This window comes from Phodopus roborovskii, unplaced genomic scaffold (genome assembly GCF_943737965.1).
Source record: "Phodopus roborovskii unplaced genomic scaffold, PHOROB, whole genome shotgun sequence".
In the NCBI taxonomy this organism is placed as follows: Eukaryota; Metazoa; Chordata; class Mammalia; order Rodentia; family Cricetidae; genus Phodopus; species Phodopus roborovskii.
Genome location: NW_026126418.1, coordinates 79,147,504 through 79,173,562, shown reverse-complemented (window position 1 = coordinate 79,173,562; position 26,059 = coordinate 79,147,504). Strand labels below are relative to the sequence as shown.

At 43.6% G+C, this 26,059-nt stretch overlaps 1 protein-coding gene across 1 annotated transcript in view; it reads right to left on the bottom strand.

Moving 5' to 3' along the window:
* Nucleotides 1-1,739: 1,739 nt before the first annotated feature.
* The window catches only part of Olfml2a (olfactomedin like 2A), a 39,423-nt gene continuing 15,103 nt past the window's right edge, over nt 1,740-26,059 (bottom strand). The window contains 5 exon segments of the mRNA XM_051183885.1: nt 1,740-1,868; nt 14,909-15,108; nt 18,845-19,057; nt 24,636-24,796; nt 24,798-24,868. Of these exon segments, the coding sequence (XP_051039842.1) occupies nt 1,740-1,868; nt 14,909-15,108; nt 18,845-19,057; nt 24,636-24,796; nt 24,798-24,868 (774 nt within the window).

Genomic DNA, 26,059 nt, shown 5'->3' with positions numbered 1-26,059 from the left:
TACAGAGCAAGTGTGAATATGGATGTCATGTGAATCCAACACACAAACTGGAGACTGTTTAAATTTTCTTCTAGAAGAGAAAGAACACATGTGACATACATTCCACTCCTTGACATCTTACTCTCATTATACATATTGCTTTACACTGGGCCTGGTGGGTAACCCACATAGACAGCCACTACCAATCAATTGGACTAGAGAGAGTAGAGTGAAGATGTTTGCCCTCCGCTGCCTGTCACCTAAGGCAAGTGTATTTCTGGTTGGTGTTTTTGATTTTTTTTTTTTTTTTTTTTTTTTTTGGCCAGTTTAACTGTTGCTGGAGATTTTTCTCACTGCTATATTAATTATTAAACAAACCATTGGCCAATGGCTAGGGCTTCTTATTGGCTAGCTCTGTCTTAAATATTAACCCAATTTCTATAAATCTATGTATTTCCATGTTCATCCTATAAATTTGCCCACTGTTCACCTTGGCCTTGCTCTAACCTGAGAACTTTGAGGGAGCAGATGGAGGGCAACATCCTAGGTCAGCATTTCCGATTAGCTCCATCTTTCTAAGAGCCTTCCATGGGCCTATAGAGCTTTTTCACACCCAAGAACCCATTTCAATCCCATAACATTCCTGGGAGATCAGGGCCATCACCCCACTTCACAGATGGGAAGAGTAATGTCAGAACACCTGGGTGCTGCAGCCAATGGTTGGCAGACCCAGATGCAGTAGAGGGCAGAGTCTCCAAAAGTTCAGCTGTTCTCTGAGGAGCTTATCTAAGCAGTGGCAGTTGTCAGCACCTGTCAGGATCTCATGCAGAAAAGCCAGAGCAGGTGAGTGGACATCCTGGGAACCTTCCCTACCAATAAAATACCTCCCTTCAAACGGCCTGGGAAACTTGACTTTAGATTGCCTTTGTCTAATCTGGTCTGGTGCCAAGTCATAAGCAGAGAAAACTCCAGCTCCTGAGTGGGAGTGAGAGATGATTGAGGTTGGGGGTAGGGGTGTGGGGGTCTCTCATTCAGGAAGAGAATAAGGGTTCTGTCCTATCCCAGTTGGAATGAGGGCCCTGGAGCCAAATGGCTAGGGCTGGGGCAGGGCCAGCCAACCTTTGGCACATGAAGTGCCATCCTGCATTCATGCCAAGGGTCAGCAGCTTGTCCCCAGACATAGTCCCCAGATAGAGTTCATGCTAGTGCAAAACAGGGGGTGGATAGTATCTAGGCATTGCTTGAGGACAAATGGAGTCCTTTGTGCTCTGTGCCCCGGGAATACTCTCCACCCTGAAGACTGCCCAGGGGACAGAACTGCTGATACCATGGCAGGCCAGGCTACTTCTGCCTTCCTGGACACTTGTTGCCATTGGATTTCCCTCCCTCTCTGATTTCTGAAGGTGCAGACAACAGCATCCATACACGCCTGGCCATGCCCTGTCTATACCACAGCCTTTAAAATGGGGTAGGTGAATGTGGTGGTTGCAAAATAAATGGGGGCTAGAGAGATGACTCATGGGTTAAGGACACTTATTGCTCTGTCTTCTAGAAAATGACACTTGTGGAATCGGTTTTCTTTCCATGTTTACACAGATAGATTTCAGGAATTGAACTCATGTCACCAGGTGTATGCAATAAGCACGTTAACCTACTGAGCCATCTGACCAGTGTGTGATTGTTATGGCAGGGTTTCATGTAGCTCGGGCTAAGGCCACTATGTAGCTGTGGGTGATGTTGAACTCCTGATCTTTCTACCTTCACCCCCATGGCTTTACTTCCTTCAGCTCTCCCAGCCACTCCTGCAGCTCACCCAGCTTCTTGGCCAGCTCTTTTTTTATTTTTGCTCTTACTGCAGTACACTGGTAATTCTCCATGTTCTCATTGGTCTGGACAGAAAGCAGCAGTCATTAGGACCTAAAGTGCCTAGTGTGCCCAGGCCTGCATATGCACCCCTTCCACAGAGCAAGGAAGGCTCCTGAATCATTCCCATGCACCCCAGAGCTCTGGCTTGCTGGGTGCTGTTACTAGAGTTTCTTTCCTGCCTAGTTCCGCTGCACTTCTGACCCAAATAAGCACACAAAGACTTATATTAATTATAAAATTGTTGGCCAATGGCTAGCATTTCTTACTGGCAAGCTCTCTCTTAATTATTAACCTATTTCTATAAATCTAAGTATTTCCACATGGTCTTAGCTTACCAGAGAATACCCAGAACTGATTCTCCTTTGGCGTCTCTTCTGGAGTGCTCTCTGCCCTCCTTTTCCAGAATCCTGCTCGACTCCTAGCCCTGCCTTTATTGGCCAAATAGTGTTTTTATTCATCAGCCAATAAGAGAAACATATATACAAATGAACATCCCCCATCAGGGTGCCTTCCCCACCACCATTTCATTGCTCTATCACTAAGCCACAACTCTGGGCTTTCAAATTTTATTAACTTTTAGGCAAGGGTACATGTATCTAAGACTGGTCTTAAACTTACTATGTAGCTGAGGATGATCATTTTGTTTGTTTTGAAAGACCCGCAGAGTATGGACCTTCACGCTCCCACTCAGGAAAGGCAACACCCCAAATAACTCACGAGAAGCGGTCTTGATGTAAAAGCATGAGGTCTTTTATATTCCAAGTGTACTGGGGTCCACAGTCATATGCCACGCAGGGGTAGAGGACCCTGAGTACAGAATTGACACAGCTTTTATAAGGTTACAACAAAGCCCGAGCATCTTAAACCAATCATCTCATAGCATCCAGAGCCTGCACAGTGCGGACCAATCAATTTAAACCATCCAAGCCTGCGCTTTATAGACCAATCAGTTTTCTATAGCCCCGGAGGTTGGCATTTGCGCGAGCTCCTGGGTGGGGTGACAAAGCTCATTTCCTGTACTCACATACTCTCAGGTCCTGTCATAAATAGCAAAGAATGTGACCTTTTGCCTACTTACTGCCAGGGGACCAGGTTTGGAATTTAAGGTATTTAGGGCTTTTTTTGACTTTTAGTTTTCTGTGGTCATTGGAGAGTTAGGCTGTATTTCTTCATCCTTTCAGTTTGTTTTTGTTTTTCCAGACATGGTTTCTCTTTGTATAGTCCTGGATGTCCTGGAACCCACTCTGTAGAAGACCAGGCTGGCTTTGACCTCACAGAGATCCACCTGCCTCTGCCTCCTGAGTGCTGGGATTAAAGGTGTGAGTGACTTTAAACTTCTTATCCTCAATTCTCCACCTTCTAAATTCTGGAATTACAGACAGGTACCTTCTTACCCCATATCCAAGAACTTGTGTCAACTCCACCAGGGCCATTTTTAACACATTTATTAGAACATCACAAAATTAGGCAGTGGTGGCACACACCTTTAATCCTAGCACTCAGTAGGCAGAGGCAAGTGGATCTGAGTTTGAGGTCAGCCTGATCTACAGAGTGAGTTTCAGGATAAGCTCCAAAGCTATACAGAGAAACCCTGTCTCTAAAACTAAACCAAAACAACAAAACAAAAGAGCAACACACCAGTAGTTCCTAAAACAATATATCCAGAGGGGGCAGGCAGTGAGCACACAGCCCTTTAGCAATGTGGGAGCAGAAAAAGCATCATCTCAGAGACACATCTTTATAACCTTTCAAATCTATGCAAACACCATCCCAACCCTATTTTATCATGTCCCAGGAGAATCAAACAGAAAGCTGCTTCAGAAATGACTTATGTCCACTCTGTGGCCTGTGGCACTCTTGCTTGACACAATTGGGGGAAGTTTCAAGCTGTGAAGTTCAGTTTTCCAGGAACTACCCCACATTACAGATATAGTTCATCCCAGGGAGCTTCACTTGGAGCACTCTGGCTCCCAAGTAGCAGGGAGTTCCAGTGTAAAGTTTAGGGCTCAGAAAAATATCTTAGAACCTCTCTGGAGGGAGAAAACTGAGGAAAAGCCAAGCCAACCAAAATCTGTTCCCATGGCCATGTTATCAACCTTTCCTCCCTTGGGATACACTAGGATTATTAATTCTCTGGTCCTTTCCAACATCTATTTTATATTAATGTTGTCATTTATAAGAATGATTTGATAGCGGTATACTTCTGAAGAAAATCTGTCAGCAATCATTAACAGCAATCATGTGTGTGGGGTATCTTATGAGCCCCATCCCTTCATGATGGATGTTGGTGAGCCCTGGGCATCTTATGCAGATGACCACAGCTGCTGAGCGTTTAAAAGATACAATGGTGTACTCAGAAGAGAGCAAAACCCTTACCTCTTCTTTGTGCTCTTACATTATTTTTATTTTCCTTTTGTCTGCTAGTTTTGATTTTTTTGAGACTGAGTATAATATAGCCTAGGCTATATTAACTTGCTATGCTGAAGCATTCCTAGACTGCCCCTGAACTCCTGACCCTCATGTCTCTACCTCCCAAGTGATAGGATTATAGTTATACACAACTGATGAGAAAGGTGAAAGTTAAAAAGTCATGATCAGGAAGGATGGGTGAGTTAATGGCTGCTGAATATGCAGCCAGGACTTGTCTACAGCTTAATGAAGAGTGGAACTGACTGAGCTATGGCAGCCTTCTATCCTTAGCCCTGGACCCAGCTGTGCCACAGAAGACCCCAGCCCAGGAACTTTGGACTCCAGGGCCCAGGAGGTGGATGAGGAATGCAGAGTCCCTTCTCAGGACTTTCCCAACTTCTCTGGACAGAGGTCCAGTCTTCCACTCATCAGGCTCCTCATGACAGGTTCTCCACACAGTTCCCTCCCACAATGTGAACCCCAACCTCGAAGGCCCCTGCACCATCCAATCAGATCAGGGGCACTTGGATCTCAGACCAGCCTCCTTCCCTACCACCTCCACCCCCCACCCTTGGTGGCCAGATCCCCATCAGCCCTTCAGTCAGGTTCCTCCTCGGGGCAGAGTCAGAACTTGTCAGGTCTGGGGGTTTCCAATATGTTGAACATGTCTGCCCCACCCTGCCCTCCTCTACATCCATCCCAACATCCACTCACTCATGTCAGTTCCCTTTAAGAGTTTCTTGTGACAATTCATCTCTAACCCATTCATTCCCGTCCTCAAGATTGCCCTTCTACTCCTGCCTGCTCAGAAGTCAAGCTTCTACAGCCAAGCAACAGCTTTTGCTCCTCACCCAGCCCTGCCTGTTTTTTGTCCTGCATATACAAATCTCCAGTCAAGGAATCTCTCCCCTTCATGCTGGCCACTCCTTTGGCTACTAAAGAACTTCCTAAACCCAAAGTACTTTATCTCTCAGACCCAAGCACTACTTTTGATTAAATTAGGAAAAGCTTGGTAATCCTGTTTGCTGGCTCTGCACACTACCCCAGGTACCATGTAGCTGAGTCATTGCCAACTACATAAGGAAAACAATAAGTATGGGCTCCTGTTAGAATCTCAGTAGCAAGACACTATCCTTTAGAAAAGCCCTTTAGGCTCACTCGCCACCACAGAACTGGGCCAATGGTAGCCAAAAGGCAAATGGCTTCACCTTGTCCACCTGTTTCTGCTATTGTGTAGGCAGAGCCTAATCCAGCCTAATCCAATATACTCTTCTGTACATTGTCATTGAATGGCAAAATCCTCTGTCTCTCCTGGAATGAGAGAGCTGTAGTTGGAATCACAAGTGCTAAGAGAAATGCTCTCTGGGGGACATGGGGGAGGGCATCACACAGGCCACTCACCTGTAGTTGTTCCTTCAGAGCTCCCTGCTCCTTTGCCAGCTTCTGCTGATAATCCTATTCCTGTGGGCACAGGGAGTGCAGTGTGTAGCAGGGCAGCAGTGATCCCAGCAAGTGAGAAGACCCCAGAAAGACACCAGTGGCCCAGGACAGGCCCACTAATGAGGCCAGGTGGTAAGGATCCTGTGGAAGGCAAGGTCTACCTACTCCCTTCCTATCTGTAGGAGGGCTCTGCTCTCCATCCTGCTGGTCAGTAGGTGTGAATCCCTAAAAGCCTGAAGGCCTTGGAGAGGGCACATCACTAAGGCCCTGGGTAACTGCCATGAAATTGACCTGCTACTCATTGTTCACAGTCTGCTACACCAGCTTTGTTGGAGGAAAAGGGGTATACTATCCGTTCTTGGCCTCATACAGAAAGATGTCAGGGCCTTATTTTCTCCACTTCCTCTGGGTGTTATTCCTTCAGCAGTGCCCTCTGGTTTTGTAAAGGGCATAGAAACTCCACATGTGGCTCCCATTGCCTTGGTCTGGGCCTCTGGCTCATCAATGGTGTCTATTTCTCTACAAAGGGCTGGGTAGAGTCTGTTTTACTTCCTCTATCTGCTCCTTGAGCCCTACCTTCTCTATGACCACTCCCTGCCCAAAGTGACCCATAGCTAAGATGGGGTCCTAGGCCCCAGTTGAAGACCTGTTCTGGCCCCATCCTTTCTGTTCCCTGTCAGAAAAACTTATCTACAGCTTCTTGATGGCCACTTTTGTGCCTGATGGCTCCCCAAGAACATGCAGTTGCTCAGGTGCCAGGGACTTTATTGCAAACTCCCTCTGGGTTTGTGCTGCCTGGGGAGTGAGGCACCAAGAATGTACGTTCTTCTCCATCAGCTCCCCATCTCCCCATCAAGCTGGGACTAATCTTCCCTGGCACTCGTTATAGATTTGTTTGAAAATGCTACCTGTGCCCAGAAGGGATGAAAGACCTGCAGAGGGCACGAACCCTCACGCCCCGACTCAGGAAAGGCGCCCCCCCCCCCCAAATCACTCATGAGAAGCAGTCTTGATGCAAAAGCATGAGGTCTTTTATATTCCAGTGCACTGGGGTCCACAGCCATACTCCACGTGGGGTAGAGGACTGGGAACCCTTGGTACAAGGTTCAGACAGCTTTTATAGGGTTACAACAAAGCCTGCACATTACAAACCAATCATCTCATAGCATCCAGTGTGGACCAATCAATTTGAACTATCCAAGCCCACACTTTGCCCAGGAAGTCTGCTTTCGCTAGGGCTTTTGGGTAGTGTGGCACGGCTCATTTCCTGTTCTTATTCACTCACAGGTGCTGTCCATAAACTCACCCTGTCATAAACAGTCAAGAATGACCTTTTGCCTACTCACTGTTGGGGGCAGAGTCTAGGGAAAATTAGGCTAAATTTTTTCCATCCTTACAGGGACACATGCTCAGGACAAAGACAGAGAGGGGAGGTCTTTTTTTTGGCTTCATTGGTGTACCTATGTGTGTGTGTACCTAGAAAGGTGTGAAGGTTAAGAAGCTAGATGATGAGGATGCCCAAAGGGAGGTGGGAAGCTAGCACCAAAATGGCAGAAATGTGTTTAGGGTCATTTCAAATTGCTGAGTATTCAAATCCTAAACCCTAGAAAGTACTCATCTAAAGACAAAATTCATTGTTTTGGTTTTTGTTTGGCTGTTTGTTTCTGATAGGATTTCTTTTTAAAAGTTGTTTTATTATTATTATTATTATCATTGCTATTAGTGTGTGTGTACAAATATGTGTGTGCACACTTAAAGGTCACAGGACAATATGGTGATATTTTGTTTATGATCTAATAAGGCCATTGGAGATCAGTTTGCAAAGCCAACCACACTAGCTATAGAAATTAAGCACTGGTGGCACACACTTTTAATCCCAGGACTCAGGAGACAGGCAGATGGTTGTCTCTTAGTTCAAGGCCACCTAACCTAAACAAGAGGGAGGAATAACAGCTCACACCTTAGATCCCAGCACTTGGGATCTTGGGATCACACGCCTTTAATCCCAGCACTGAGGAGGTGGAGACAGGAGGAGATGGCTGGGTGGAGAAAGGGATATAAGGAGGAGGAGACAAGAATTCAGAACTTTTGCATCTGAGGGTTCAAGGAGTCAGGATTCTCATTCCATCTGGGTAGAGGTAAAAACTAATGGCTTGGCTGATTTGCTTCTCTGACCTTCAACTTGAAGCTTGAATCCTGTCTGGACCCATACATGGAAATCCATTCCATCTTGCCTTCTTGAGTTCAGAGAGCTCAAATCACTCCCATTGTCTCTAAGACATTAGTTTAATGGTTGCAGGTTGCCTGGCCTCAGTGGTAAATGGCTTCTATCTAAATAACAATAGACTTAGGCCAAGAAAGAGTTTTACACTCATCCTGAAGGCTAGGTGATACCGAGTGTCTTTAAGATTATGAGAAGTACTTGCTATTTGCCCTTTATACATGATAATAGAAGTCTTCTGCCATTATTCCCACCTACCTTTAGTTGATTACTTAAATTGGTGTATGAATAAACTGGGGCGCATTCAGTATGGACTGACACTATCCTACGTCTCTGTCTATAGCTAACCTTTCCCTCATCCACATGCTCCCACTCAGGAACCAACCCAGGGCTGATCCGCTGGTTCCGATTACAGCCCCACAAACACCAGTTCAAGACAGATTCCCAATATCTGTCTCTGGGTCTTTTATTTTTTGTGCTACAGGACAACTTTATGGAATAGGCACTATCTTCCCACATTGAACTCAGGTCTCCTTTACCCAATAAGTCAAGAGACATGAGACAGGATCTTCTAAAAGCAAAGGGTGGTTTCAAGTCTTCCTGCCTTAGCTTCCTAAGTACTAGGTGTAAGGATTCAGGCATTATGCTGGCCTGCCCCTGTCACCTGGCAGAATGCACTCAGGTAGTACTCTGGTCAGCCCAGGCTTCCATGAATTCTAGTCTGCAGGCAGGTGTAAAGATCCCTGTCTACTTATGCTCTCTTTTGCTCTTTGCTTTCTCTCTCTCCTCTTCTGTTCACAGTTCCTCTATGTCTCTTTACCTTCCCCCTAAATAAACTTATCACTCAAGCTTTCTCTGCCTGGTGTGTTTGTCCCTCCACCTCGGTCACCCTCACCTGCTATGGAACCTGCTATGGTCTCCCACGTGGTCCCTTACCTTGGGACACTCCCCCCTTCTCCAGCTTTCTCCTAAAACTGTTAACAAAGGAACAACAATGTGGTGTCATGAAATTTGGTCAGGCTCTCTTCGAAACTTCCCCTGCTACCTGCTAGTGGTCAGCCGGAGACGCTTGGGGATCCTTATTCTGAACCAACAGTCCATTTCCATCCACCCGTTCACTGGAAATAATATCCCATACCTGCTACAATTTGGTAAGGCACTATTTCCTACTCATCGTAAGTTTCATTTCTCTTATTCTTAGAAACAGGGAGCCTCCAGCCACAGTCTTTAAGGGTTAGTTGATCCCTCTCACTGACCATAACCTCTGGTTATTGGGGAAAGTACTGCCCTTACTGAGTGGTACACCTCATCTGACCTTCAGTTTTAAGCCCTCATCTCACTTTCAACTTCACACCTTGGCAGTTATCTCCTTTGGACTGCTGGGTCCTTCCTATAAGGCATATTTGCCCCTGGCAACATTTTCCTGCTGATGATTTGCCATTTCTGCTTATCAGGCATCCTGCCCTTGGCAAACACTCAGGCTGAGCTTCCAAGATACACCAACCAAGGAGATAAGCCCATCCACTCCACTATGATTTTACAGGACCTTTTTCCAGTGTAAGATCCTCAGAATGAGGAATCTCCCCGTTTCAGTCGGTTTCCCCAAGAACTCACTGTCCAGTCCAGTTGATGCAACACACAAGAGGCTTTAATGAATGGGAAATGTTTACGCAAACAGGCCCCCTCAGCACACAGGCTAGAGAGAAACATCATTCTCTAGGCGCAGGCGTTTTTTAAAGGCAAACCCCACAAGCTTAGGGAGGGGCCATGACCCTCTGACCATTGAGTACATAACCAGAGTCATGGGCTCTAGCATGCTTTTTATTGTTTTAGATGGTCTCACTATTTAGGTCAGTAGGCCTCAGGGTATGCTAATCAATCTTGCCTAAGCAAATGAGAGTTGCAGCTATCTCTTTGTTTCTCAAGGTCCCCTCTGGAAATTCTTGGTATCTGGCTACTTAGGGTCTTGTAAGGCAGAGGTTGCAGGTGGTTAGTAAATTCCAGGAACTAAGTCACAGTGGCCTTGGTCAGCTTTCTGGGTCAGACTGTCCTGTCTTCCAATTATTTGGGCTCCATTTCATTTCTTTGTTAGTTTAAATCTTTCACCAGTTGTCAGGGGACAGGTAAATGGAAGGAGTTACCATATATCCAATCTTTTTTCTACCTCTATACTAAACTTTTCTTTTTCCCTTTTCTTCCCAGCATGCTAACACTCTCCTGCCTGCAGCAGCTGCAACCTGTCTCTGGGCAGAAACCTCCCCCCACCTAAAAATGTCCTGTTCTGCTAGGCATATTATGCTCCTGTTTTTCCTATCTCTGCTGTCCTTCTACCATGCTTCTTCTCTGTACAGATACCAGCGGCTATATCTCAAAACATTCTAACTTTTGCCAGCAGTCGGGAATGTGTTTATGGCAGCTGCCATCTTGACCACATGGCCTAGCCTCACCCCACATGGTTCTTCCCTCTGCTGCACCAGCCCCTTAGGCAGAGAGACAGTCTATCCAGCTTTTGCCAGACAAAATTCATTTACCTTTTGCCTTTTACTCTTTGTCTCTAGTTTCTTCTTTCACTGACTCTGTTGTGTATGGCTTGTTTGCAAAATGGTATGCCTCTCCAGGGACCGGTAGGGTACACATTTCAAGAAAAAACCTTGCCTGGTCCATTTACAGCAGAGCTACTTTCTTGTCTCTGGCAGTTTTAAGTCTACTCTATATCTTTAAATGTCCTGTCTGTTTGCTACAATGTACAAATCAGAGACCACACCCTGCTTCTTTCTTCTTACTTTTACCCAGTTCTGTTTGATATATCTGTGTATATCCATCTATACATGTGATTTAAATTTAACTTTATGTGAATGTAAGCTAACTCTATATACAATTTAAATTCAACTGTAATGTCTCAAATATTTCTAAATTGTTACGTATCTTTAAATGATAGTAAACATTTAAGGTTATAAAGGTCTATTTCAAATTAACAAAATATTTATGCCACCCAGTCCTTCCTGTAAACTGTTTATAAAGGTTAAGCTTCTATTACAAAAGGGGATTTTTCTCTACTTCTTTATCCTTTACAGACATAAATCTAACCTGCTAAGTTAAAGCCAGTTATAGTAAAAATACATCCCTCTACAGCCTCTCAGCTTCAATCCATTTTTCCAGACAGATCCATCACTAAGGTCATTGTAGCCATACTAAATACAGATTAATTGATTTCAGGGATAAAGCCTTACCTAGCCACCTATGTGCTTAAGGCAAGTAACTAAAGACAAATGCCCTCAAATGCTCAGAGATTTAGAGAATATGGCATTTAAAATGCTTTATTTATGAAGGTCTGAGAATGGGAAAGACTAACAAGGTAGATAAATGAAAGTTATGAAGATCTGAGTAAGATATATGAAGGTCTGGGTAGAAAAAGGCTTAAGTGATGACAAAAAAGTGATTTGAGACATTCAAATGAATGAAACATGTTCCAGATCTCTCTCTCTCTCTCTTTCTCTCTTCCTCTCTCTCTCTCTCTCTCTCATTATGCTACTGTTTATAGTCTTAACATTAATCAATAAAGTTTTAATGAGCTACTAATCCAATTCTGACAAAGTACTAAACACCATACTATGCCACTATACGATCATAACTAACTACAAGCTTTCTATCCTAAAGTTTTGTGTAGCCTGAGCAGCTTCTTGGATAATCTTAATAAATACTATTGCATAAATAAGTTAAGGAGCCAGGTGCTGGTGGTGTACACCTCTAATCCCACGAGGCAGAAGCAGGTGGATCTCTGAAGTTCAAGGCCAGCCTGGTTTTCAGAGTGAGTTCCAGGACAGCCAGGGCTACACAGAGAAACAAACAAACTAACAAACCCCATACATAAATTAAGGAAATATATCTTACTTGGTGGTCATGACCTTGGAGTCAAGCACCAAGGGGCTATATGAACCTGTATAAGGATCTGACCCAGATACTTAGTGGATGGCAGACCTTTCTCATGCTGGTAGAGAGAATTGACTCTGGTGGATCCTCTAGCCAGTAAATTGATAGATACTGGTTTTTGAACAGAGACAGAACATGGGAACTGGGCCAAATTTAGATCCTCCCTTAAGGGACTAAGGTGACATTTTAGTAGGACCCAAATGCCAAGAGGGATGCAGGATAGATAAGTATCTTAGTCACTGTTCTATAGCTGTGAAGAGATGCCTTGACCAAGACAACTCTTATGAAAGAAAGCATTACAGTTTTGAAAATTTAGTCCATGTTCATCATGGTGGGGAGCATGGTGGCATGCAGGCAAGTACTGAGACAGTAGCTAAGAGCTACATCCTGAACTGGGCCTGGCATAGGCTTTTGAAATCTTAAAGCCCATCCCAGTGGTGCAGTTACTCCAACTAGGCCACACCTACTAATCCAAGCATTCAAATATATGAGCCTAATAAACAAACATTCTTTTGTTCAAATAAATGATTTATTATTCACTTTTTAAAGAAATTTTATTTATTTATGTATTTATTTTTGCAGTGCTGGGTATTGAACTCAAAGCCAGGACTCTACCACTGAATTAAATCCTCTGCCCTTTTTGTTTGTTTGTTTGCTTTTTAAGATTTATTATGCATACAGTGTTTTGCCTTCATGTATGCCTACTTGCCAGAAGAGGACACCATATCTCATTATAGATGGCTGTGAGACACCATGTAGTTGCTGGGAATTGAACTCAGGACCTTTGGAAGACCAACCAGTGCTCTTAACCTCTGAGATAACTCTCCAGCCTCTTTATTATTCATTTTTATTCTATGTGCATTGGTGATGGTCAGCCCTGTGTAGGGTGAGGGTATAGCTCCAGAGGCCCTGGACTCCAGGGACAGGGTCTAGCTTCCTGATATGAAAAGGTCTCTGCAGTTATGGAAAGCATAGCCCAGCCGAACATATCCAAGAATGTCTATATAGGAGCTGGAGCAATGGCTCAGGGATTCAGAGCACTGACTGCTCTTCCAGAGGACCCAAATTCAATTCCAAGCCCCCATATGTCAGCTCACAACTATCTGTAACTCCAGTTACAGGGGAATCTGTTGCCCCCTTCTGGTCTTCAAGGGCACTGAGCATGCACATGGCACACCTACATACATGCAGGGAACATACCCATACACATAAAATAAAACTGTGTCAATATTTTTTAAAGGTGGGGGGGCACTACAATCAGTTAAGTGCTCCATGGTGGTATGTACCCAAGCCACCATGTAAAGGACCCTTAAGTCTGGAATCCCAGGAATTGGTTTTAGACCATCAGGCTACCTATTGAACCATCTCACTAGTCAATATATTTTGTTTTTCTAAGAGTCCCACACTTTCCCTTCTTTTTAAACACAGGGCAGGTGTGGTCTGGGGATTAAAAGGTGGTCTTGGGATTCCACCAGCAAGCCACACACTAGAATGCCCTCAGCACTGCCTGAATTCAAGTGGTGTGCAGCCACTGTCTATTTGTATGTAATCAGTGATACCATCTCTCTTTTTACTATTGTAAAATGAAGTTTTTGCCTTAAAATTAAAAAAAGGATTGTTTTTGCTTGGCTAACAGCTGCAATATCTTTCTTTCTTTCTTTTTCTTTCTTTCTTTCTTTTTTTTGTTAACAGCTTCTAAAAGCTTATTTGGGAAAAAGAACTATTTCTATAAAAGGAATGGGTGCATTTATGACAAACAGGGAAGCATGAGTTTTGGAAGAAGGCTTGTTTGGAAAAAATCACTGTCCATAAAAATCTGCAGACAGGTGTTTGGATCTATCTCAGAACCTACATAAAACCTGGCATAGTAATGCAATTGTTTGTGAAGACTCCAGTGGAGACAGTAAAAACCTCCAGAAGTCTGTGGGCCAGCCACCAGCAAGGAGATCCTATTTCAAGCAAGGCAGAAGCCAGGAGTGGTGACCACTGTAATCCCAGCACTCAGGAGTCAAGGGGAGGGCTGGATGGTGGTGGCACACACCTTTAATCCCAGCAGAGGCAGTCAGATATCTATAGTTTGAGGCCAGCCTGACCTACAGAGCTAGTTTCAAGACAGCCAGAGTTACACAAAGAAACCCTGTCCCTATTCCCCCCAAAAAGAGTCAGAGGCAGGTGAATTGCCTGGTTTATATAGTAAGTTCCAGGACAGCTAGAGCTAAATAGTGAGTCCCTGTTTCAAAAGGCCAAAAACAGAAACAAAAAGGTTAGGACTGACACCTAAATGGCTGTCTTCCGACCTCCACATGCATCCACACACCAAGCCCACACACATAGGTAGGTAGGTAGATAGATCAATCGATCTAAGGAATAGAGAGGTGTCCTGGGATGAGAGGCAAAGATGAGTGGTTGGCATCTGAGGCATGTGTGCTCAAGGACTGTCCGAGGCCATTTCCCAGTTCATGACAGTATTTCTCCAGAAACATTTCTTCTTGTTCTCACTTCTGTTTCTGTCCCATTCCTCATCTCTGATCCCAGAGAAAGTGTGTCCTTTCTCTGGCTGTGGTGGTGCATATTTTTAATTCCAGTGCACTGGAGGCAGAGTCAGGAAGATGTCTGCAAATGTGAAACCAGCCTGGTTTACATGTGAGTTCAAGGCCAGTCATGGTGGCACAGTGAGGAAAAACAAAAAATAAAAACCAAAAAAACAAATTATTCTTTCAGTAGCACATGAAGTGGGAGATGGCCACAGAGTATACCATATAAACCCTTTCCTCCCAACTTGCTTTTGGTCTTGGTGTTTCACAGAAGCAATAGAAACCCAAACTAAGACAAAAACACATAGACAATTGCACAGAACATTAGGCAAGTAGAAGCTTCATGAAGTCACAAGGCAGAACCATATATCTCTCTCTATCTCCTCTGCCCTATATTCAGTTCCCAGCAGTGGGTAACAGACACCCTTCCTTAGGGCAGGTAGCTACCTAGAGCTAGGATAGGCTGGACCCTGGAAATCAAGGCATAGGAAGGGCCAACCACACTCTTCCCCCCTCTTTCCTGTCCTACCCAGCTTCCCTGACCTTTTTTGAAGTTTTCCAGGCTTCAAAATTCCACCGGGCTATTTCCATAGTAGTAATTGGTGATGTAGAGCCTGTCATCTAGAGCTGCAGGGTCCTTCATCCATGCCCCTTCATGGTGCCCATAACTGTGGTGCTTTACAGAGGGGTCCAAGGCTCTGAGGGTACCCTTACAGCTGTCCTCCCTACCTTTGAGGAACAAAGGACACAGGTTTGACATACAGAACCACTAGTTCCAACCCAGAACAGTGGATCTAGGAAAGTGATCCAAGTATCTTTTTTTTTTTTTCCCCCCAAGACAGGGTTATACTGTGTAGCTCTGGCTGTCCTGAAACTGGCTATGTGGACCAGGCTGGCCTTGAACTAAGAGATCCACCTGCCTCAGCGTCCCAAGCCATGTGCTACCATGCCTGGCTTCTCCGAGTCCACTTTAAGTCTATCAAAGGTTTTGTTGATGACCTTTGGCCTATGAGCAAAGCAATGCCTAGAAAAAGTAGGAACAGTAAGGAGAACAGATGGGATGTATACCATTCAAAGACTAGCATCCACTATATGGAAAAATAAAACAAAAACAAAAAAACAAACAAACAAACAAACAAAAAAAGGAGTCCATCTCAGAGAAGCAGAGAATAGAATGGTGGGTAATAGTGGGGTTGGGAGATGCTGGCCAAAACTTCAGAAGTACAATTTGACAGAAGAATGAGCTCAGAATGTCTCCTAATACTTGAAAACCAAAGCTGGGTGTTGCAAATGCCTGTAACCCTAGGATTGTGGAAGCTGAGCTAGGAAGATAGCCATTGCTGTGAATTTGAGGCCATCCTAGGCTATATAGTTCCAGGCCAGTCAACCTACATAGCAAGACCCTGTCTCAAAAAGGAAAGAAGCAGAGTGGTGGTGGTACACATCTTTAATCCCAGGACTTGGGAGGCAAAGGTAGGCAGATCTCTGTGAGTTCAAGGCCAGCCAGGACATCCAAGTCCACAAAGAGAAACCCTGTCTCAAAACAAAGGGGGGGTGCTAAAATGAATTCCAGTGTACAAAGAAACTTTTGAATATACAGTGCTTCCTCCCCTTCTTTTCTTGAATGCAGTCACACAGACTTAAAAAGAAAACAAAAACAAACAAAACTGTGATCCTTCAGAATACATGGCTTTATGTAAAATGTTTTCTCCTTCCACTGACCCATTTCTTACATCATTAAATAGCCTTTTAACGATGTGATTTCTGGGTCCTACTGCCAGGCCACCAGACAGTTGTGTCTTTTAATTTATTCATTCCCCATCCCCCAGTGTCAGCTCTGTAGGTTATTTCCAGTTTTCTGGCACCAGGAGCTGTGTTGGGAGGAAATCATATCAGCCACAGCTGTTGCTTGAGGACCCCTCTGGTAAAACAAGGGTGAAGGAGCTGGCATTGGACCAGAGCAAGAAGGGTATGAAGACTTGCAATCACAGACAATCACGAACCCTTCAGAAGGACAGATCCATGATTTACTGAGGACAATGTGTGACACAAATTACAGCTATAAATGTGGACATAAAAACAGACAAAGATCCAGGCATGGTAGCACCGCACCTTTAGTGCCTTTAGTCCCAGCACTCAGGAGGCAGAAACAGGTGGGTCTCTGTGAGTTGGAGGCCAGCCTGGTCTACAGAGCAAGTTGCAGGAGAAAAAATAAATAAATAAATAAACAAACAAACAAATAAACAAATAAAATCAAACCGAAACAAAAAACTATGTTAGGCTATAAGGGGACAAACTTGTATCCCGTAGTTTTTCTTCCTTTCTTCCTTCCTTCCTTCCTTCCTTTCTTCTTTTCTTTTTCTTTTCAAGACAGGGTTTCTCTGTATTGTTTTTTTTTTTTTTTTTTTTTTTTTGGAGACTATCCTGGGACTTGCTCTGTAGACCAGGCTGTCCTCAAACTCAGATATCTGCCTGCCTCTGCCTCCCCAGTGCTGGGAGTAAAGGTGTATGCCATGAACGCTCAGCTCCATAGTCTTTCTTTTTCCATGTAGCTCTTTTTTGGGGGAGTTGGTATTAAAAATGGTTCAAGTATTTTAATAGACATTGCATTATGAGTATGACATTTATTATTTATTAATTCCATGGCAGATTTTAATTATTATCTAGGCATTTAGAAATGAGGGTCTTAGATAACTAAGCTTAAACTAAGCTTAACTTTCCTATTAGTCACCCTAAGATAAAATTATGATGATGAAAATGATGGTTGACATTCCAAAAAAATATTAAGGTCTTTGAAGATTCAAGTAAACAAAACCTTTTCCCCTTTATTAATACAAACATCAATATGTCAAAACTGATTCTGATTATAGTTCTATACTGAAAGATATGAAATTGTGAGAAGATATTTTCCTGAAACTTCCTTTCAGAAGGGGAGTGCATATTCTGCCTTTTCATTCTGTAAGCATGCTCACAAATAATTCATAAATCCTTAATTTTTAATTGCTAGACCTGTACAAGGTGTGCCCTGAAGATTGTGGTTCCACTTTAATTGCCTCAAAGGTCTAAATTTACACAGAAGTCCAGAATCTTTCTAGTGATGCTCTCTCACCAGCAAAGAATGCCTCTAGTTGACATGTAACCACATATGCATGTTTCAGCTCACTTTAAGTGCATGACACTTCTGGCTGGCTGCACAATATTCCCATTTGCACAATGGTATAGTTCTGTAAAGACTGATAGCTTTTATTTCAACCACTAAATCTTCATGGACATTCAAGTAACTCTTTAAAAATGCAAAGCCTTTAATCCCAGCACTTGGGAGGCAGAGGCAGGCGGATCTCTGTGAATTCAAGACCAGCCTGATCTACCAAGCTAGTTCCAGAACAGCCTCCAAAGCCACAGAGAAACCCTGTCTTGAAAAACAAAACAAAACTGTAGTGAGATTTTCACCTTGTCTGCACCTGTGGCATAGATCATGCCCATTGTGGGTGGAGACAGGGCCAGACGTTAGCTGGGGGAACAAAGTCTGAGGAGGGGGCTCGGAGAGCTCAGGGACAGGAGTACATCTGGAGGCATCCTTGGGACCAGGAACCTGCTGGTGTTCATCTGTCTATGTTGTGAGTTATTTCTCCCTGAATAAACATCTATTCGGCCTATCTGTTTCTCCTGATCCTTATTAAACATCAATACAAAACAAAAATAATAATAATAAAAAATTGCAAAGCAGAGCCAGGAACTGGTGGCAAATGCCTTTAATCCCAACACTTTGTGAATTCGATATCAGGCTGGTCTACAAAGTGAGTTCCAGGACAGCCAGGATTGTTACACAGAGAAACCCTGTCTTGAAAATAAATAAATAAAAGCTAAACAAACAAATAAATAAAATGCAGGGTTGGAGGGGTGACTTAGCAGCCAAGAGTTCTTGCTGTGCAATTTCAAGGGTTTGGGTTTGGATCCCAGCATACTTCTAGCAAGTAGGTTACCCCAGTCCTGAGGGGCACAGAAATAGGAAGCTTACTGGAATTTTCTGGCTTTTAGCAGAGCCAAGAAAACACAAGCTACAGGTTTACAGGCAGACCTTGACTCAAAAAAAGAAAAAAAAAAAGAATAACTATTGATAGAAGGAAAGAATCACTTTCTCTGTGTGCGTCTCTTCTCTCTCTTCACACACACATACATATCACACAAACACATACACCTCTTTTTAAAAAATTAAAAATTTCAAAGTAAGCCGTGCATGGTGGCACATGTCTATAATCCCAACACTAAGAAGGCTAAGGCAAGAGGATATGATCTCCAGGATAGAATGAGGTACAGTGAGAACCCACCTCAAAATAACTAAAGCCAAAAACAACAACAAACCAAACAAAAAAACAGAAACAATTTTATAAAGCTGAACATTCTTGGATCAAGAGCCAAACAAGAAATGAGTTGTATTTTTCTGACTCTTAGGAGACTCTCTTACCTTGGCTAGGGATTTCTGGATGCAAAGTTGGCTCAGTAGGCCAGGGAGTCGTGATAGGAGTTGGGGTAGAAGTGGAGATGTCAGGGACCAAGCTGGCTCCTTCTGAGGCCTGCAGTATAACTCCACCACATTTGGCAGAGTTTGACTCTGGAAGCTTGGTCTCCATCTTAGGTGGTATTTTCTCCAGCCAGGAAGTGCCCTTGAGGGTATTGTCTGTGGAGAAAAGAGGACTCAGTGCCCATGCCCAAGTATTGCACAGGTCTGCCACAGAACTCCTCAGGGGCTTCTCTGATCATGGAGAAGTTGAAAGGACTCAAGTAGGATGCTTAGACTTTCTGTTGATCACCCTGGCCTGGGGCCCAGCTCTGCCACTCCTTTACTGGGAGAGATTTTAATGAGCAAGCCCTCACCCCCTCATGTCCCACCTCTGTAAAATGAGTGTCATAACAATAGTGCCGAGTAGAGGGAAATGCATTTAAAACATTGGTATTGATTCTGTAAACATATGGTGGCAAATACGAGGTTCTTTTTTCTCCTTAGTGTTAAGTACATTGCTCCAACTCTGTTATGCCTTAAACTTAGTTCCAAGGACAAAACTCCTTGTTCAGAATTGAAGACTTTCTCTCAGTCAATGTCCTGAGGACGTTGGTAGCCTTAAGCCTCCTTCACCTTGTGTTACCCCAAGGAGGAAGGGCTGGATGCAGCTAGTGTCTTGTCAAGTCTACACCACAGATTTCTGTCCCTGCCTCTGCCCCTTGCTCACCTCCCACACATACCTCTCTAGCTGTGCTTGTACCTTTTGGGTTCCCACTGCTGACAAAGGCTTAGTTGAGTGGGCTCCTCTTTGTCTACAATTGAGCAGGCCACTCTGTCCCCATACCTGGGACCCAGGCCTTGGCAGCTTGTCAGGACAGGAGGTTTGTTCCCATGATCCTCTTGGCACAGTCAGATGCCCAAAGCTGTGCCTGGGCAGTGGCCCAGTCAGCAGTCTGAGGCCCTGTGCTGTGCCAGGCTAAGTTTGCAGGATTCAAGGACAGCGGCTAGCATCTGGGACTGGGGAGAAGGTGATACACCCTGAAGGGCTCAGAATAAAGGGACCTTTTCTTTTCCAGTGTTTCTCTCTCTGTCTGTCTGTCTCTCTCTCTCTCTCTCTCTCTCTCTCTCTCTCTCTCTCTCACATGTGTGAATGTGTGTGTTCATATATGGGGTGAACATGTGTGCATGTGTGTGGAAGCCAGAGGAAAACTTTAGATATCCTTAGAAATACTATCCATCTTCTTTGAGACAACTAGTTAGGCTAGACTGGCTAGCCAGTGAGCCTGAAGGACCTTCTTGTCTCGGCCTTCCCAGTGCTGGAATTACAAAAGTGTGCTACGAGCCTGGAGAGATGGCTCAGTGGTTAAACGCAGTGATTGATCTTCCAGAGGACCCAGGTTCATTTCCCAGCACCCACATGGAGTTCATAACTGTCTATAACTTCAGTTCCAGGGCTCCTGGCATCCTCACACAGACATGCATACAGGCAAAACATCAAAGCACATAAAATAAATAAATCTCTAGAATCAAATAAAAAATTATTTTAAAAGGGGCTGGAGAGATGTCACAGCAGTTAAGAGCACTAGTTGCTCTTCAGAGGATCTGTGTTCAGTCACCACTCACATGGCATCTCACAACTGTAACTTCAGTTCCAGGGGATCTGACACCCTCATATATGCATGCAAAGCCCAATGTACATTAAATAAATATGTGTTTGGTTTTTTTAGACAGTTTCTTTGTGAAACAGTCCTGGCTGTCCTGGAACTCATTCTGGCCTTGAACTCACAGAGATCTGCCTGCCTCTGCCTCCCAAGTACTGGGATTAAAAGTGAGTACCACCCAACGTGTGGCAAGTTTCCACATAAAATGGATCTTCAGTGGGCATCCTAGTCTCACAGTCTCATGCAGGCCATGGTACAGAGACACTGTGGCAATCGGGCTTGAATACAGCATGGTGGATTCCCGCCATGGTAGACAGAGGCCATTTCTCCAAGCCCCAGAGCATGCTGCATGGCAGATTTAGCTTTTACTCATACAAAAAAAGAAAAAAAAAAGGTTTATGGTCAGAGTACTACAAGCTGCTTGATGGCAGCATAGACAGGAGTCCAGGCAGCACTGCTCCCAGTGTTGGCAGTAAATGTACCCTGCCATGTTGAAAAGCCAGCAGCTAAAACATCTACTTTCATTTTAACTATGTTTTTCAGCTGATAAGACTCATATAGTCAGAAAAAGATAGAGATATACAATAAAGACTCATTCAGATGAAAAACCTCTAAAGGGTTTACAATGTCTTTAAAAATATACATAGGCATGGGAGAGAAAAGAAAAGGGAGAAAATGGTTAAAAAAGAAATAGAGTAGCTGAGCAATGATGGCGTGTGCCTTTAATCCCAGCACTTGGAAGGCCAGCCTGGTCTACAGAGTGAATTCCAGGACAGGCAAAAGTACACAGAGAAACCCTGCTTCAAAAATTGAAAAAAAAATAAATAAAAGTAAAAGAAATAGAGTAATAGGCTGGGTGTTGGTGGCACACCTTTGATCACAGAGCTCAGGAGGCAGAAACAGGTGGATATCTGTGAGTTCGAGGCCAGCCTGGAGTTCCAGGACAGGCTCCAAAGCTACACAGGGAAACCCTGTCTTGAAGAAAAACAAAACAAAACAAAACAAAAAAAAAAAAAAAAAAAAAAAAAAGGAAGAAAGAAATAGAGTAATTTTAAAATGTCACATAAGGCTATAAGAATAGAAAGTACAGAGAGTCTGGATACCATATGTTCTTTGAATTGTTTGATTGCTGAGGAAGGAGCAACTGATTATAAATGCTGCTGGATTAATCCAATTTATATATTTTAACAATGCCTTAAATTCTAATTTTAAGTCTAAGGACATGTTACTTTGGAAAAGAGATTTTGTTTTTGTTTCCACAGAAAACGAAAAGCTGTAGATTCCTTCCAGACTAATATGGTTTGACCAAGCAAGACCTACTGAAGTAGTGGCCCAGGTGATCCAACATCCAAAATGATACCACCTCGCAGACTAGGACAGCCAGCATTTGTCCAGGTTTCTGGGTTTTCTAAGGATCCCAACAGCAGGAAGTATTTTGTAGAGAACTATGCCCAAATTCCCAAATATTTGATTATAAATGTTTGTTTTCATTTAAGTGGGGTTGATTATAAATGGTTAATGATCACAGCCAATCTCCTTCTAATGAAAAAAAGGGGAATATGATAGAAAAATGAATACTTTGTATTGGTATGGATTGATTGATTGATTCAAATTTAAAATCAATTATGTTATATGTATATTTCTCCTCTTGTTTAGGTATTGTGTTTATACAGGTCTTTAAAAAATGTAATGTAAAATTAAATTCAGATTGTAGTCACTTATAATAATGAAAACTTATAGTTAGGCTAATTAGACTTTCTAGACATACAGAGATATATTTCAAATATATAGATATGCTTCAAACCTTTCAAAGACCTACAGAATATGGCATTTAAAATGGTTTAGGGTTTTCATGACAGTGAGACACAACTGCTCCTGGCAACACCAATTACTTCAGAGAGGAAGATGGGCATCGAAGAAACTTGATATGGAGTTGCTTTCAATATGGCAAGACTAGCCATTTGGGTAAGAAACTGCTCTTGCCTGGCTGTTTGGCTGTATGCTGTATAAACTGGACATGCAGGACCCACAGGAAAGTGACTGCTGAACTTGCAAAACAAGATGTGACAGTCATGTAGGGTTCCTGCTTCATGAAAGAGTCTGCCAGACATTCTGCAGGACACAGAGACATAACTGACAAACTACCAATACGGGGGTACAGTTTAAAATTTCCTGCTTCACTAAGAAGTCTGCCAGACACACTGTGACCTTTAGGCTGAAGATGGATACTCCAACATTACAGAAGAACTTTGGGTGAGTGTCCAGTCATCAAGATGTCTCTGTCAATTCTAGAGTTTATATACTGCTGAGATCTTTGATGGAGTTGAAGACAGATAGTTATGGTTATGGTTTTACTTAGTTCTGATAAAAGATAAGTTATATATAAAATTTTAGACTCACAAAGATAGGATAGATGATAAAATATTTTAAATTTCTTTAAATGTTAATAGACTATATATTTTTGTTGACTATAGTTCTTGCTTGATAATTGTTTTGTTATATATAATTTTACTATGTTAAAGTTAAAATCCTTCTTTTTATTTAGACAGAAAAGAGGAGATGATGGGGGATGTCCTTCTGTATATGTTTCTCTTATTGGTTGATGAATAAAACATTGATTGGCCAGTAGCCAGGCCGGAAATATCCTGGGGAGAGGAGGCAGAGAGAGGTTGCCAGAAAGATGCCATGTAGAGACTGGGAAGATAGGATGTGGCAGGTGTTCTCTGGTAAGAAAATGCCATGCAGAAATACATAGATTAGTAGTTATAGGTTAATAATTAAGAGAGTTAGCCAGTAAGAAGCCCTAGCTATCAGCCAACAATTTATAAATTAAGTCTTTCTGTGTTTATTTGGGGCTAATCAGCTGCAGGACTTGGCAGAACAGAAAGCACCATCTATACTGTCTGGATAAATAAATAAGTTTAACACAACAACAAAATAATACTCCGGCCTTGACATTGACTAGCTGCAGTTTACAGGTCAGTGCTGCCTAGTCTAAGGTGCCTTTTTTTTTTTTTGTTTTTGAGTCAGGCTTTAACTGTGTAGCTTAGGCTGACTTTGAACTCTTACCTCAACCTCTTGAGTGCCTGGGATTTCACCACTGAATCTGATTGGAGGGAATTATTGAAGAACACTGGACTCTAACTACCCCACTTCCCCACCTCCCTACCTCCCCACTTTTGGAAGAACACAGTTACTTCTTGTGTAGCCCTTGGCTGGGACCCAGGTGGGGACACCATGAACTAAGCTGGCAGAAAAAGTGCAGGGACTGTGGGCTCTTGTTCAGGAAGATAAGAGAACTGGAGAGGCCAGTCCAGAAGTAAGAGGGCTGCCCAAGGGCCCATTTCACTCTCTAATGGGAGATGTCATTCTGTAAATATGTTTCTGGTACTGGTTAATGAATAAAGCACTGTTGGCCAATAGGAAAGGAAGATAGGTGGGATTAGGAGACAAGGAAGTGGTAGGGAGGAGATTCAAGATGGTGGACTGAGAGAGCAGAACACAAGCCCCTCACTCTGGTAAGATAAGATCACGTGGAAATACTTAGATTAATAGAAATGGGTGAATATTTAAGACAGAGCTAGCCATTAAGAAACAAGTAACTGGCCAACAGAATTATATCTAATACAGCATCTGTGTGTGTTATTTGGGACTGGCACAGTGGTGGAATAAGACCGGCAGGAAAAACCTACTCATAATAACTCCCCGGAAGCCCCATGTTCTCCCACCTTCACTGTCACAGGTGTGGCTCTGCCAACAGAAATGTAAGCTCTGTGAGGGGCAGCACCCATGTCTACTTCACTCTGTCATCTGGTACATAGATGACCTGCAGGCAGCATTTCTTTGAACAAAATCCAGAAAAGGTGAAGAGACCTGTAAATACTGAGAGAGGCCTCTTGTATTGCCTCTACTATTTCCTTGTCAGCAACCCTGCCTAGGGTCTTCTACCCAGTGTATGACTGAACAAAGGACCCCCAAAAAGTAAACAACAGTGCTGAGGTCTGTGACTTTGAGGCTGCTGAAAAAGTAGGTGGGTCTCTGGGGGTAGCCATCCCTCAAATAGACTCCACTGTCTTCCCCTCACCAGCTGTGGCCTTGGGCACTTTTTTTTTTTTTGACCTCCAGCCTACCTGCCTTGTAGTAGGTGAAGCCTCGGACCACAGCCTGCTACTGGGACAGGGCATGTGGCCTGGCTGTGGGGTGGGGTATTCTGCCCTTGATGCTCTCCTTCCTCAGGTTCTCCACCTTCAGCAAGGCCCTTATCTGAGAAGCTCTTTTGAATGCTGCCATATTTGTTGAGGTCTTTGCCTTGTCTTCCAGCAGTGTCCTGGGAAGAGCAGAAGCCTCAGATTTGGATGACAGTAAACATGGCAGCTCATTGTGTGAGAGCTGGAGGTGATCACACTGTCCATGTAGTCCCATAGTGGATACATTCATAATTAGTCTGCCTCTGTTTCTCCCCTCAGCTTTCTAGTTCCTATGCAGGCTTGAGATGCAATCTGGAGGGTTACATATTCATTCTCAACTCCTGTCCACTTGTTCTCTTGGCTTGACTGACAGGTTGGCTCCTGAGGAGGCTTCCTAGCTTTTTCTCTTACTTATTGGTCTTAGTGTATGGGAAAGGGAGGAGGTTCTTGGGTCCCTTTACAGAGTACCCAGAATGTTAGCCTTGAAATTCCAGCATCCTGAGAAGTCTTCCAGTCCCATTTTGGTCTGGCTAGTCCTAGGGATATCATGTCTAACATTTTGTGAGCCTTGCTATTTTCACTTCTAACTCAAATGCTCTGAGGCTGTCTTGACACAAGAACACAGGACCTTGAACACCACCCATTGTGAGACAGGCAGATAAGGCTTGTACAGTATCTGCTGCCTTCTGAGCAGTGGCCAAAGTGGAACTTCTCTTGCACTTGCAGAACTGGCATCTCACTGAGCAGCAGCCAACTACAGGCCAAGGCAAAGGCTTCTGCATGCTTTATTATGTCTAAGCAGTCCCACTTGTAGTCACCAGAGGTGCCACTATCACACTGTCAGTACAGGAAGTTGCAAACTGAGGAGGAAGGGCTGGGGCTTGGTAGTCACGAAGGCTGGCTGCAGCTATGGCTCAGTCACCCCTTCTCCCTGTGACCTCTTCATGTTTCTTCATGTGCCAAGTAGGCAGGAGGTCAATTCTACTTGCAAGTTGTGGAATGAACTAATACAGTATGTGAGGAAGTAAGGTTCAGAGGAGGACTCATAAAAATATCACCAGAAAATGAGGCTACTGGATTGTGTTCTGCCAATGGATGACTGATCTGAGGGGTATCAAACAGTGGCTAGTTTTTACACTCCTGGCCAAGTGACACACCCTGAGTGCCACCCGAGGAAAGGATAGTTATTCCTGACTTATCTGGAAAGTAGGAGGTCAACTTTTCTGTCTGAAGGAGTGTGCTAGCTAGCTTTTTTTTTTTTTTTTTTTTTTTTTTTTTTTTTTGTGCCAGCTTGACACAAGTTAGACTGACCTGGGAAGACAGAACCTCAA